The following is a 14779-nucleotide window of genomic DNA, read 5'->3' on the forward strand; positions in this document are numbered from 1 at the left end:
TTGGTTCTTATGTGCCGCTTTTCCCTACCTGAAGGAGGCTCAAAGCAGCTTACAGTCGCCTTCCCATTCCTCTCCCCACAACAGACACCCTGTGGGGTGGGTGAGGCTGAGAGAGCCCTGATATCACTGCTCGGTCAGAACAGTTTTATCTGGGCCGTGGCGAGCCCAAGGTCAGCCAGCTGGTTGCATGTGGGGGAGGGCAGAATCGAACCTGGTATGCCAGATTAGAAGTCCACACTCCTAACCACTACACCAAACTGGCTCTCTGATAGCCTGGGGGGGCATCCCTCCCACTGGGGCCACCCCAGCCACAAGCGAGGCACGGTTTGCCTCACGTAGGACAGCCAAGTGAGGCAGGAAGGAGTCTCCACGAGGCAGTGGCCCACATTTTGGGCAAGGTACAAGGGGCAGAATCCTGAGCTGGACAGCCGTGTGGACGTGCCAAACAACAGTGATCCAGCTAGGAGCCAAAGGTGGAGAAAATTGTCGGTATGGAAGCAGCCCATGAACAGTGGCCCCTCTTTCTGTCTGTCAGATTATCAGTATATCTGTGAGCTTTTCAGAAGCACGTAACCATCACTGTCAGAGACAGGGAGGTGGGCTTAATGTATTCAACCTGTTCCCGCGTTGTAGGGTTTTACATTCTTTCTGTGCAACTGAAAATACCTTGCATGCACTGAGCTGTCTGAAGATTGTCCACGAGTATTTTCTGGCATGTGCCGGGTAACCCTTTCCCAATTGTGCCGTGTGCATGTACTGACTGAGCAGGCAGCTCAAACCAACAATCTTTCTATCTCTAGGCTACTTCCCTCCCACCTAAGCCACTGAACAAACTGAGAGTCAAATCAGGAAAACACCATGTAAAGCTTTCCGAAAACAAGGTGGGCTTGATGGATCCTCAACCTGTTCCTACATTGGCAGGTTTTACATTTTTTCTACGCAATTGAAAACACCCTGTATGCACTGAACTGCCTGAAGATTGTTCATGTGTCTTTTCTGACATGTACTGGGAACCACCTTCCCAATTGTGTCGTGTGCATGTACTGACTGAGCATGTAGCACAGTGGAAAATATAATGTATGAAACAGTCTTCATAAATTTCTTGGAAAGAATTTCCAACCTGCAGGGGCTGCCTGAAGATTTCCCACTATTACAGTTGCCCTGGAGAAAATGGCTGCTTGGGAGGGTGGAGTCTATGGCGTTATACTCATCTGGGGTCCCTCCCCTTCTCATACCCTGCCTTCCCCAGGATTCACTCCCTAAATCTCCAGGTCTTTCCCAACTCAGAGCTCACAACCTTATGGACATGAAGATCTCCTGGAATTAAAACTGCGGAAGACTACAGCCAGACCTGAAGGGGGAATTGGTATAAAATGTTTTTTTAGATGGAACATTATCCCAAAGGACATTGAGAAAAGAGATTAAAATTACAAAGGAAAACATTGGAATTTTTAAATCATATGTGGTAGACCTGCACAAAAGCAAAAAGCAAAAAGAAATTGGAAGGACATACACAGGAATATGCAGAATATATTAAAAGTTAAATGCCCTACGGAAGCCAAGAATATGTTATTAGGAATATTGCCTAAAACGCTACCAAAAGTCTTAGAAGAGATAATTGAATATATGGTGACAAAAGCTAGAATTATTGACTTAGCATAATAGAAATCCGATGTCTATCCAAGTTTAGAAGAATGGAATAATAAACTGGCGGAATATGCCGTAATGGAAAAATTAACATCATACTTGAAAAATAAATTACTTTCAAAGTTTTAAGAGAACTTTAATGATGAAAATTATTAAAATAATAATAATACAGTGTCAAAATAGATGAGTTGCAGTAAGTGAAGAAAGATGACCCTAAAGCAGGGGTGGCCAAATTGTGACTCTCCAGATGTCCATGGACTACAGTCCCTATGAGCCCCCGCCAGCAACAGAAGTCAGAGGCAACGCTCTGGTAGTCTGGTTTGTGGGCAAAACCTCCCTGGTTAGCTTTATACAATAGTTTTGCACCCCAAAAACAGACTCATCACCCCAACATCACCTACATCACTATGTTGCTTCCTGGTGATGCAATTCTTCATTTTCTGGCTGTTCCTGCTCCACACCTAATAAGTTCCCCCTGTTTCTTAGAGCCTTAACACATTCTCTGGCCCCAACTGGGGACTGGCAATAATATCGATTGTGTTGTCGTTTTTACTCCCTGTTGGTTTTTAATGCATACATTAGGTTTGTTTTACTGCTGAGAGATGAGTTTGCAGAATTGTTTTTAAATGGCTTTGTTTATGCACTGGCGTGAAAAATGCATCTTGTGGTCATAAGTTCCTTTCGTTAGCAGCCATGAGCAGGTATCAGGTGAAATACCAGGGGCTGACAGTAGGTTTACCACGGCTGGATATCTTCCAGAATTACAAATAATCTCCAGATGATATAAATCAGTTCCCCTGGAGCAAAAAGCCTGCTTTGGAAGGTAGATTGTGACATTCTATCCTAATGAGGTCCCTCTTCAGGTTTCACCTCCCAAATCTGCAGGTATTTCACAATTCTGGTGACCTCTTGCTCCTCACCCCCTCAAGGCCTGGAGTGGCACACAGGTCAAAATCCAGCCTGCAGAAGTGGCCAGGAGCCTGAGGGCAGAGTAGCCCCCTGCCCACCCACCCTGTAGTTAAAAACAACCCTCCCCCCAGATTCACCTGACCCCCTACCCCTTGGGAGGGTTCACATAACTCCAGCCCTAGTTGCTACCATGGACCCATGAGCCTCGACTGGCAAAGGTTTGAATAGCTGGGACCCCTCCTTTTCCTACCTCCTCCAGGCCCATCATTGGCCTTTTTGGGAGGGGGCGGGTCAACCTGTGCAAATAGGGGGGGGGATTTTTAAAAATTAAAAAAAAAAACTTTTCTTTTCCTCTTCACTTAAAGCCAGAAATGACAGATGCAAAGTCTGTTGCTTTTGCCGCCATTTTGAAAAAAAACACAGTACCATAAGGCAGGGGTAGTCAACCTGTGGTCCTCCAGTTGTTCATGGACTACAGTTCCCATGAGCCCCTGCCAGCAAATGCTGGCAGGGGCTCATGGGAATTGTAGTCCATGAACATCTGGAGGACCACAGGTTGACTACCCCTGCCATAAGGTAAAAGAAGAAGAGTTGGTCATTATACCCTGCTTTTCACTGCCTAAACGAATCTTAGCATGGCTTACAATCATCTTCCCTTCACTTTCCCCACTACAGACCACCTGTAAGGGAGGTGAGGCTAAGAGAGCCCTGAGATTACTGCTCGGTCAGAACGGCACTATTAGGGCTGGGACTAGCCCAAGGTCACCCAGCTGGCTGCACGTGGAGGAGTGTGGAATCAAACTGGGCTTGCCAAATTAGAACTCGCTGCTTTTAATCACTACTCCATGCTGAATCGTGGCTGGGAAACCCGAAAGTCTGGAAATCGGTCGCCATAGTAGAAGCTCTCCTGGCCCTACCTGGAGGCTGGCAACACTGTGGAGTACAAATAATCTGTACAACTCATACAGGCATCACATCTGCTGATGTAGAAACCCTTGCCCGTAAACTCAGATGTAAAGAAGCTGCTCAGCAGGGGGGGAACTTTGCACATACTCCAAAGCACTCTTTCCTTGTGCAAGGCTGGGCCACGGCCCCACCAGCAGGTTGCAAAGCCAAAGCTTGGTTTGGATTAAGTGCCAGCCGCCAGACGAAGCAAAATGTAACCTTCCATTCTTCAATTCACAAGGAAAATTCCACAATTGCCGCCACGGCAGCAGCACAGAAGGCACAGATGCTGTTCAAAGCTGCCGGCGAGCCCGGCCTGGGAACGCTGGCTGCTTTTTGGCAGAGTCTGAGAGGCGCTAAGCCTGCCTGATATTTGCCTGACTCATCAGAGCAAACATCTCTGACGCAGGCAGTGCCGATTCGGCAAACTCCCCAGCCAGCCCCAGGGCTGCAAACAAACAGGCCTGCAAGGGTGGGAAAGGAAACTGCCTCTTCCAAGTTCTTGGCCCTCTCCGGCTAGCTCACACCCATCAGATGTCCTTCGGGGCAGAAATGCTGTCGATGAACGGGCCAAATTAGCAAACACTAGACATTGTTCCTAGCTGGGAGCTGGTCCAGATATGTCGGTGTCTGAGACGAGAAATTCAGGAGGCAGCTCTCTGTTTTCACTATTGGGTGTCTGTCGTTTTGTGTGTTTCTAAAATGTCAAAGAATTGAGGCTTTTGAACTCTGGGGTTGGAGAAGACTCTTGCGAGTCCCTTGGACTGCAAGGCGAACAAACCGGTCAGTCCTAGAGGAGATCAGCCCGGACTGCTCCTTAGAAGGCCAGATCCTGAAGATGAAACTCAAATACTTTGGCCACCTCATGAGAAGGAAGGACTCCCTGGAGAAGAGCCCAATTCTGGGAGCGATTGAGGGCAAGAGAAGAAGGGGACGACAGAGAATGGTGTGGCTGGATGGAGTCACTGAAGCAGTAGGCACAAACTTAAATGGACTCCGGGGAATGGTAGAGGACAGGAAGGCCTGCAGGATCATTGTCCATGGGGTCGCGATGGGTTGGACACAACTTTGCAACTAACAACAACAACAACAAAATGTATTTATCAAACTTATATCCCGCTGCCTCTCCTCCGCATCCACCCAATTAAAAACCACACAAAAGATACAATAAATAAACTATAAAACAATTAAAAATCTATCCCCATTAAAATCCATCCCCTATCAAGCAGGGTCGCGTGTGTGGATGGGGAAGACGCATCAGCTACCTGGGGTAATCACAATCACCCCAAAAATGAGCAGCCCTGCAAATCAAGAGGGGTCCCACCAGGCACACACCTCTTCAGACAGGTGCTTCCGCAGGATGGGGGCACTACTAGGAAGGCACTCAGCCTTGTAGACACAAAAACACAGCTTGTGGACAAAGGGTGTCATATGGAGGATGGAGCAGAGTTGTTCTCTCTTGCCCCAGAGGGACAGACCAGAACCAATGGGATGAAATTAATTCAAAAGTAATTCCATCTAAACCTCCGTAAGAAGTTCCTGACAGTCAGAGCGGTTCCTCAGTGGAACAGGCTTCCTCGGGAGGTGGTGGGTTCTCCATCTTTGGAGATTTTTAAACAGAGGCTAGAGAGCCATCTAGCGGAGAGGCTGATTCTGTGAAGGCTCAAGGGGGTGGCAGGTTACAGTGGATAAGCGAAAGGGTCGTGAGCATCCTGCATAGTGAAGGGGGTTGGACTAGATGACACAGGAGATCCCTTCCAACTATGATTCTATGCTTCTAAGGACCTTCAATCAATGCCGAGGCAAAGAATAAAGAAAAGAGTGCTCCTGAGAGATGTACAGAGTGCTCTGCGCTCTACGTTGGATGACTGCAGCTGGGAAGCCAACTTCCAAGGTTATGGAAAGAGGAATGAAGTCCATCACTAGACATTCAGAAGCTCTCTGTAACCAGCACCGAGGAGTAAATCAAGCTGAGAAAACTCCAGGTTGCAAGAAAGACAACTGTCAGGGAAAAGAATTTTTAAAAACCCTGTCCCTCCTCTAAGCAAACCATGGAGACTATGAGGGCTAGCTGCTGAATAACAGCAACAACAGCAACAAAAACCGTGCAGTGTCCCGCATCATTTGCCCTCCCTCCGGTTGCTATTGCTGCTGTTGCTAGGTAACCAAAAGGCCACTGGGTACCAAATTGGACTGGATAACAGATGATGGAATTCACAATGGGTCAGAGGCTTCCTCTGATCCTTGTGGCTGGAAGGGATGGGATAGACCAGGGGTAGTCAAACTGCGGCCCTCCAGATGTCCATAGATTACAATTCCCATGAGCCCCTGGCAGCCCCTGCTGCCAGGGGCTCATGGGAATTGTAGTCCATGGACATCTGGAGGGCCGCAGTTTGACTACCCCTGGGATAAAAGTTGAGCTGGGTTGTCTGGTGCATAGCCTCCGTATGGTGATAAAGGGATTCACTTAGTAATACTCTGCTACTATTGTGCAGCTGCATTTGGGTTCGGGTTCTGCTCCAGTTGTCCTCCAGCCAACCGAGGAGAGAGCTTCAGGAGAGAGATCAAGGGCCCCAACCTTTCCGAATTCTGAGATAGGGTGGTGGGCGCCATAACAGAATGCCTGCTGCAAAGGCACAGTGAACCTTATAATGTCAGGGAGATGGGTCGTGCAGAATTGCAATAATAATTCCTCTGCTTAATGGGATGCCTTTTAAAACGAACATACCGTTTCAAAGCATTGTATATACACAGCTTGCTTGCGGTCCTACAGCGAAGATTCTCGCGCTGGGCTGGCAGCTGCTGCCAAAGTAGATGTTTAAAAACCTGCTTAACCAATCAGATCTCCAGTGACCAGTCAGCAAGCTGGCCGGGGACAAGCCCCAAGTGGCTGTACCCACTTTCTAAAAACATTTGGTGGACACCGTGTTGGGAAACCTTGAGATAAGATTATGGATTTTGCTCAAGAAAAGTGGATTCCTTTGAGCTGCGTAACTACATTTTAGAACAAAGGAAACGGAAGGAAAACATGTTAATGGTAAAAGCAGCCATACCGATTAAGCCAGGGGTAGTCAAAGTGCGACCCTCCAGATGTCCATGGACTACAATTCCCAGGAGCCCCTGCCAGCGAATGCTGGCAGGGGTTCCTGGGAATTGTAGTCCATGGAAATCTGGAGGGCCGCAGTTTGACTACCCCTGGATCAAGCCATCTAGTACAATCTCCTGTTTCACTCAGCAACTAATCAGATGCCTGTGGAAGACCAATCAGCAGGACAGTGGAGCCAAAACTTCCCTGGCTTTGCCCTCCCAGACTGGTATTCAGAGGTTTACTGCTTCTAAACATGGAGGTTCCGTTTCATCATTGTGGCTAACAGCCGCTAATATCTCTATTATACATGAATTTGTTTGGTTCCCTTTTCAGGCCGACTAAACTGGTGGTTTCAGTTTAGGAGAAAGGAACTCTGCTAATTACTCTGAAGGAAGAACTCCTTTTTGTCTGTCTTGAATCTACTGCCTACCAATTCCCCTGGGTGCCCCCAAATGTTGGTTCTCTCTCTCCTTGCCCATGCCCCATCGTTTCCTAAACCACTATCAGGCCTCCATTGGTCATCTTTTTAGTTCTCTGAAATGCCCCCTGCTTTAGGATGCTTAGGGCTGATCCTGCGTTGAGCAGGGGGTTGGCCTAGATGGCCTGTATGGCCCCTTCCAACTCTATGATTCTATGATTCTATGATTCTCTGCACTGAGCAGGGGGTTGGACTAGATGGCCTGTATGGCCCCTTCCAACTCTATGATTCTATGATTCTATGCATTGAGCAGGGGGTTGGCCTAGATGGCCTGTATGGCCCCTTCCAACTCTATGATTCTATGATTCTATGATTCTATGCACTGAGCAGGGGGTTGGACTAGATGGCCTGTACGGCCCCTTCCAACTCTATGATTCTATGATTCTATGCATTGAGCAGGGGGTTGGCCTAGATGGCCTGTATGGCCCCTTCCAACTCTATGATTCTATGATTCTATGATTCTATGCATTGAGCAGGGGGTTGGCCTAGATGGCCTGTATGGCCCCTTCCAACTCTATGATTCTATGATTCTATGATTCTATGAAATGCCTTTCTGGAAAGGAGAGCAATCCAGACTCCTGACCACTTTGATTGCCTTCTTCTGCACCTTTCCCCAGTCTGACAATCACCTTTTTGAGATACGGCAGAACTCTGCACTTTATTTCAAAATGCCGCTGTGCCATGGATCTATAACAGGGCGTTTCAATAGTGACCCTCTGGCTTTCGACCCCTTTCCTAATCAGCTTCGCCGATAGAACTTGCCTTTTTCACCGAGTTGACATTTTCATTGAAACACCCATGACATCCCCAAGATCTCTTTCCTAGGAAGGCGCTGCCAGCTCAGAACCCACCGCATATTGTAAAACTCAGGATCCAACTTTCACCTCAACAGACATAAGCTGACTCTGACATAGAACGCTCTGTGACTACCACTCTCTATGTCCCCTTCTGGAAACAGTTTGTAATCCAAAAGAGAACCTACCATCCTGTCTACCATCCTGATGGCTAAGCTTACTTAAGAGTCCTTGCAGAGACTTGGGTCTATTAATATCAAAGGTCCATGAAGGTAGTTGCTTTCTTCCTCTCTGAAAACAGTCTATTTGCTCCCCATTTCCTGACAATTAACAAGATTCTAGTCCACATGAGGACATGTCCTCCTATTTCATGACTGCTAACAAGGGCAAATACAGAGGACGTGTACCAAGTGGTGGTGGTGGTCTGTGTGGGAAAACAGGGCTGCAATGCTGGTACAGTGCAGAAGGAAGATTTCAATGGCCATCCATGGTTGGGTCTTGCTTTTAGCAGCTTCTCTAGAGGGCCACGGCTTTTTCAAATGCCGAACACTCTTCCCCTACCCCCAAAAATATGGGTGTTCTGCAAACAGGCACAAATTTGCAATTATGACTGCAAACCAATGATGCATCATTTTCTGGCATATAATGTGCTTTGCAAGTCTCAGCTCATCCTCAGCATCACTAGTTATCTATTTAGAAAAATATATCCACTAACATGCCAAAGACCTGCTAACTCTCAAGTTCCCCACAACTAATCAAAGAGCTTCGGATCTGAACAGGATTTGAATCTGGGTTTTTCACTTCCAGTGCTCCATACACTACAATGCTCTCCAAGACAAATGCCATCATGTCATGACACTCCATTGTATTGCAAGAGCTTAAAATACCATAGGGAATGCAGACCAATTTTTTGCCCTGTCCTGAATTTCCTATGTCTTGTACCAAAACAGAAAGCTGAGCACAAAGGGCAAGATCCTACTTTTTATTAGGGAGGGGCATGAACTGCAATTGTGCAGTTCGGTTCATGATTGAACCACGAACCCTTATGAACTGGGAGGTTGGTTCACAAGCCAAACTGATTTGCATTGGTTCAGCCATTTAAAGTTTAAACCCCTGCTTTCTGCTTTTCACAAACCACCACAAAGTGTATCATAATCTGTGAAAGCTCCTAGCCATTCTTCAGTTCGCAAACATTGTTTCGTGAACCATGAACCCACCCAAAAAATCATAACAAACTCCAATTCATCAGCCGGTTTGTGTCCCTTATGAGTAGTGGAAAAGAAATCAAAAGGCCATACTGTCCATTCTTGCGTTTCAAAGGAAGCTTGTTCACCTTTCACTCCTCACGGACCCCCCTCCGCAATTCTAGAAGTGGCAAGTCCATTCAAGCTTTTCCCACCTTCACCTCTAGAGCTGTCCTTTGAAATGTTCCAGAATAAAGACGACACAGTACAAAAGCAATTTCAGAGGGGTAGCCATGCCCGCCTGTTCAGCAAAATTAAACAGAGTCCAGCAGCAATGAAAAGGCCATCAAAATGTACTGGAGAATACATCAGAGCTCACTTCACTCTGTGCATCTGATGAACCGAGCAATGATTCACAAAAATTTGTTCCGGAATAAATTTTGTTAGTCTTTAGGGTGCCGCTTGACTCTTGCTTAATATTTTGAGAGAATGACATCTTAAATGCAGCGGTATCTTATTACACTGTACTGTCCTTGCAAGATATTGAATTCAAATGGCTTTTTTGCAATTATGGTGCGTCTCATCTTTTCCATGAATATTTCTCAAGGGAAGAAATAAGGAATTATTCCTTGGAATAAGGAACTGGCAGCAAGCATATCTAGCCTTATTTCTTCTGCAGCTGCACCGCATGGAGTCTCCATATAGCTTTCGTTGCTGCTGCAAATGCCTTTGCACTTGTAACAGTCGTTTCCCCTGAAGTTTGCGTTGCCAATTGTGGCTGCCATCTCTTCTATGGAGGACTTCTAGTTCTTTTGGCTTTTTAAAAAACTGTCAGTTGCTAAAAGCTATAGTGCAGCAACATTAGATACAACAATCTCCTGCCATGATGTACTAGCTCCTCTGAATCCACAGGGTTTTTCTCAAAATGCCAAGTCTCCCGTCCTTTCCGTTATGGAGATATAAAGGGAAAGGTGTATCTCTACAAGGAAAAGGAGTCGGAATGTATTCTTGTTTAAAAACGAAAACTGGGTATGCAGAGGAGCTACTGGATGGGGGCAAGGGATCATTATAATATTGACAGTGAAAATATTGACTTGGAAAAAAGGCATGATGAGCCCTTCAGTGGTGTTGGGGGAAAATGGGGGTCATGGGGGCCAAGCTGAGGTATACGGTACCAGTGTGCGCAGGACCTGCACACATGCACACCTTAACATCTCCATGCTATGCAAAAGGATCTGACCACAATTTCCCCGCAAAGATTGCATTGTCTGGAGTCATTCTGTACGTGTTGGATAATGCATTTTCAATACACTGTTTTGCACAGGAAAATCCAGCTGCAAAAGCACCTCGAAAGCGCATTAGCCAACATGTACGGAACAGGCCCAGGTTTGATAAAGGCTGCAACTGAGTAGGGGAAAGATGCAGGAAGGGGACAACATGGTGCGGAGGCTCCAAAAATATCTACCCATCCAAACTGCGTGGAAGCATCCGGAGAGTGTCTTAAGGAGAGAAATAAAAAGGACAAGGATGGGAGAAGCTGTAAAGACGTACACAAATAGGCATGGTTTGGAGAAAGCGAGGTGACAGAATTGCTTTTGTCCTCCCTCTCTTAGACTATCTAGAACTTGGGATCATTCAATAAGCCCAGTTGGCAGAAACGGTGTAATGGTTAGAGCAGGGGTAGTCAAACTGTGGCCCTCCAGATGTCCATGGACTACAATTCCCAGGAGCCCTTGCCAGCATTCGCCAGCGAATGCTGGCAAGGGCTCCTGGGAATTGTAGTCCATGGACATCTGGAGGGCCGCAGTTTGACTACCCCTGGGTTAGAGTGCCAAACTAGGATCCCACCATCCCAAATTAGAACCCCCGCTCTGCCATGGATGCTTGTTTGGTGACCTTCAGGTAGGTTCTACCTCGCAGGTGTGTCGTGAGGATGAAATGGAAGAAGAGAGAATATGGGACGCCTGCTTCGGGGCCCCACTAAGTATGCAAATGTCTAAATAAAGATGGAGGACAGACAAAAGGACGTATTTCTTCATGTCACATGTAATTTGTTGGCAGCATCTGCAACGGATTATGGACCTTGATGTCATTAAGAGGTGTTTGGCCCAGCTCCATCGATGGCCATTAGCCGTAGAGCTACACAGAGCCTCCTTGGTCAGAGGCAGTCGACCTGCAAATCCCAACTGCTCGAGGGGAGGGGCAAACAGAAAGAGAGGTCTCTTGCCTTCGTGCCCTGCATGGGGTCTTCCTGGAAGTCTCTGGCTGACCACTCTGGCAAAGAGGGTGCTGGACAAGATGGCCCTTGGTTCTGATTCAGCAAGGCTCTTCTTATGTTCAACAGCTGACAGCAGATACACTGGAGAAAAGGGGACTGTTCAGTAAACAACTCCAGGGGGCCAGCTCCTTGACAGACCCACATGCCTTCCATCCACCATCCCTAGGCACCCCCACCTTCTGTCCGGCACAGATCTTTCACCTTTACCAGGTGCTCCCTAGCAATGTGTCCTCGTGCTGGTGCCAGCAGCAGTATCGGTGGAATTTCTACCTGTCACCCTGCTGTTCAAGGGACAGATGCCTTGCTGGATAAAAAGAGGACCCCCTCTAGTAATTACACTCCACTGCCAGGCATTGATCCACACCTCTCCACCTGGCCGTAAGCTACTCTTTGCGAAAAGAGATACCAACTCTATGAAGGCTCCCATACCAGCTTCAGATTACAGCAGGACAGCTGCCTTGAGCACAAAAACAAAGTTCGGCTGATTGGCATTACTGATTTTTAGCAGAGACGTTGGGTTTCCTTGTCAAGGAGGAATACTGCATGCATACGCTTTCCCCCACCACCCACCAATCTAGAAAGGATGTATAATTTTTTTTCACAACAAAAAAATGGCATATTTATTTGGACTGTCCAAAAGGATGCAAGCTGTTGAGTTTCACTGAACCCTTTGACAACTCACGCAAAATAAAAAGCTTGCACATGCTTTCATCAACCTGTTCCGCCATTCGGCTTGACTTAGCACCTCCTTTACTTTGGTCCAATGGAGTGGACATCAGGAAAGGCCAAATTGTGTTCTCCAGATGTCCGTAGACTACATTCCCCATGAGCCCCTGCCAGAAGTTTGGCCACCCCTGATATACATACATCAATATTTTGACAAGCCAGCCCACAGGTAAGCACAGAAATGTAAACCAGAAATGTAAACCACCAAGAACCATCAGAATCAGATACATTTCTGATATTGGCATCCTCTCTCCCCCAGACCTTCTGACACACAGAAACGGCCTTAATGGACAGCAACAAATTGTTGCCAGCCAAGAATGCAGCGATCCTTGGAATCTCCAACTGGATCCCAGTCTGAAGCAAAGAGGCTTGGCTCAGATCTGTTCCGCACCAGGAATTGGACCCGGTCCAGCGCTTGTCCAATCATGGCGCTAAGTTCCACTTCTGGACGACATCAGCCCCTGCCCGGGACAGTCCCTGGCCTGGCCTCAGGCCCTCACTTGGCCTGTGTAATCTGGAAGTGGAAATTAGTGGCCTACACCAGCCTGGGACTGTCCCGGGCTGGTACTGATGTAGTCCAGAAGCGGAAATAAGCCCCATGACCAGACGAGTGCCGGGCCAGGCCAAAACCCTGGTGCAGAAAATGGCAGAGACCTAGCATGGCCTGCAGAAGCTCCCAGTTTGATCCCTTCCATCTCCAGTTTAAAGGAGCAGGTTGCAGATCATGGGAAAGGCCCCAGTCAGAGCAGAAAAGATAAACAGACGGTCATACTCAGTATAAGTCTGTTTTAAGTGTCCATTAGCAGTTCCAGCTGTCTGGGGGAAAACAGACTGTTCCTTAAATACAGGGCTGCTGATGGGAGGTTATTAACCAGGTGATGTGATGTACCTCCATACCCTGAAAGGCTTTGATTGCCCATTCCTAAGCCTGTGTTAAAGGGGCAGGGCATTTTTCTTCGGGCCTGTTTGCCGTCCTTCCTGGTTCTGACCTGCCTCTACATTTTAGGGGCCTGATGATAAGGTAACAGTCAGCCTTCTAGTAGCGGGGCTCACATGATCTAATCGTTTCTTCATGTAGCAAACACTAGAATGTTGTAATATGAAACAACAGTGCAGTGCTACGTGAAATTACTCCATTGGTGTTGATGCAGTTCCAAGAGAACAACTCTGTATTGGATTGCAGCAAAGGTTACTTTCAGCCCATGGCCCTGACCTCCGAATATCATGAAGCAAGGGCTTCAAAGATGCATATTGTGCTCCATTTGCGGTTCAATCCCTGGCATCTGTAGTTAAAAGGACCAGGCAGGAGGTGATGGGGAAGACCTTCTCCTGAGACCCTGGAGAAGCCACCACCAGTCTGAGGAGGGAATCTCGGCCCCGATGAACCAATGGTTTGATTCAGTGTAAGGCGGCTTCATGTGAGGCTTCTATAGATGTGCTATCTGTTTCTCGGTCCTGGCTCCCACCTGGTGGAATGAGCTCCTGGAAGAGCCAAGGGCCCTGTTGGAGCTATTGTAGTTCCATGGGGCCTGCAGGATGGAACTCTTCCGCCAGGCATTTGGTTGAGGCCAGGGTAGGAAGATCTGTTGTGTCCCTCCTCCAAGCATCTGTCCTTAGGCTTTGGGCCAGGAGGGGTCTGTCAACTATGCATGTTGGGAAGATATGTTTTGAAACGTTCCTGGTGGAACGAGCTCCCGGAGGAGATCAGAGCCCTAGCAGAGCTTAAACAGATCCGTAGGGCCTGCAAAAGGGAGCTCTTCCGCCAGGCTTTTGGTTGAGGTCGACCTGAATTCAGTTACTTCCCATTGGCTCCTGAGCCCCCCTCCCATGAGAATCACCACCGACATGTCCATCCTACAGGGCCGTCAGTATGTTACGGTTAAAATCGGTTGTTCTCACCATGTTTGTTCCATTATGTTCCTGTTCTCCTGTTATGACTCTTTCACTACTGTTCAGTTTATCATGTCATCTGTGCTGTTTTTATTCCAGTTCCATGTAAACCGCCCTGAGCCTCGGGGGAAGGCAGTATATAAATATAATTTTAAAAATAATCAAAATAATATTGTTATTATTGTCATTTTATTGTTTTTACTTTGTGGTAAACCGCCACGAGCCAGCTGGCGTGAGAGCAGCAGTTAATAAACAAACAAACAAACAAGCAAGCAAACAAAAACAAACAAATAATAAAAGCTTGCATTTAATCCCTGACTGTGTGTTGTTATGTAAAAACTAGAGGTGGGGGAAGAGATGCTTGGATTTTCCTTGCAACTTTTTATCTCAGGCACAAAATTTGTCTAATGCAATCCAAGATCTTTGCCGTCCTTCCACAGCTGGGAGATCTGGGCTTGGCAGTCTGACACATCTCACACCCTAAGGTGCTCTCGGCACAATACTGAAAGGAACCCTAGTTTAACAAAATGCTGGACAGTTGCCACGTTCTGCACCCATTTGGACTGGGTACTCAGAGGGGAAAGGTGGCATCTCGGCTTTTTAAATACGCTCCCCACCCCCAGCTCTGCACAACACTCCGAGATGCTGGCTGCATAGCGTTTCTCAGCTCACATGCTGTTCCCCCCCAAAAAAGGATTGTGGATGTACTGACTTGTGACTAATCAGGTCTGTGAACGACGGAGCCTGCTGAGATGACATAACCATTCTGACAACTTCCCCAGAGTTAGTTAAATGTATGTGTAAATTAAGGGCACATCTACGCATTGGAAGGAACCACGT

At 47.2% G+C, this 14779-nt stretch overlaps 1 protein-coding gene across 17 annotated transcripts in view; it reads right to left on the reverse strand.

Moving 5' to 3' along the window:
* The window catches only part of SRCIN1 (SRC kinase signaling inhibitor 1), a 279306-nt gene that overhangs the window by 100625 nt on the left and 163902 nt on the right, over nt 1-14779 (reverse strand). For 12 of the 17 annotated variants that reach the window (XM_077315657.1, XM_077315665.1, XM_077315656.1 and 9 more), the window contains one exon: nt 11273-11404. The exons of the other annotated variants lie outside the window; for them this stretch is intronic. In XM_077315657.1, the coding sequence (XP_077171772.1) occupies nt 11273-11404 (132 nt within the window). The remainder of the gene's footprint in view (nt 1-11272; nt 11405-14779) is intronic. 17 annotated transcript variants of the gene reach the window in all.

This window comes from Paroedura picta, chromosome 16 (genome assembly GCF_049243985.1).
Source record: "Paroedura picta isolate Pp20150507F chromosome 16, Ppicta_v3.0, whole genome shotgun sequence".
NCBI lineage: Eukaryota > Metazoa > Chordata > Lepidosauria > Squamata > Gekkonidae > Paroedura > Paroedura picta.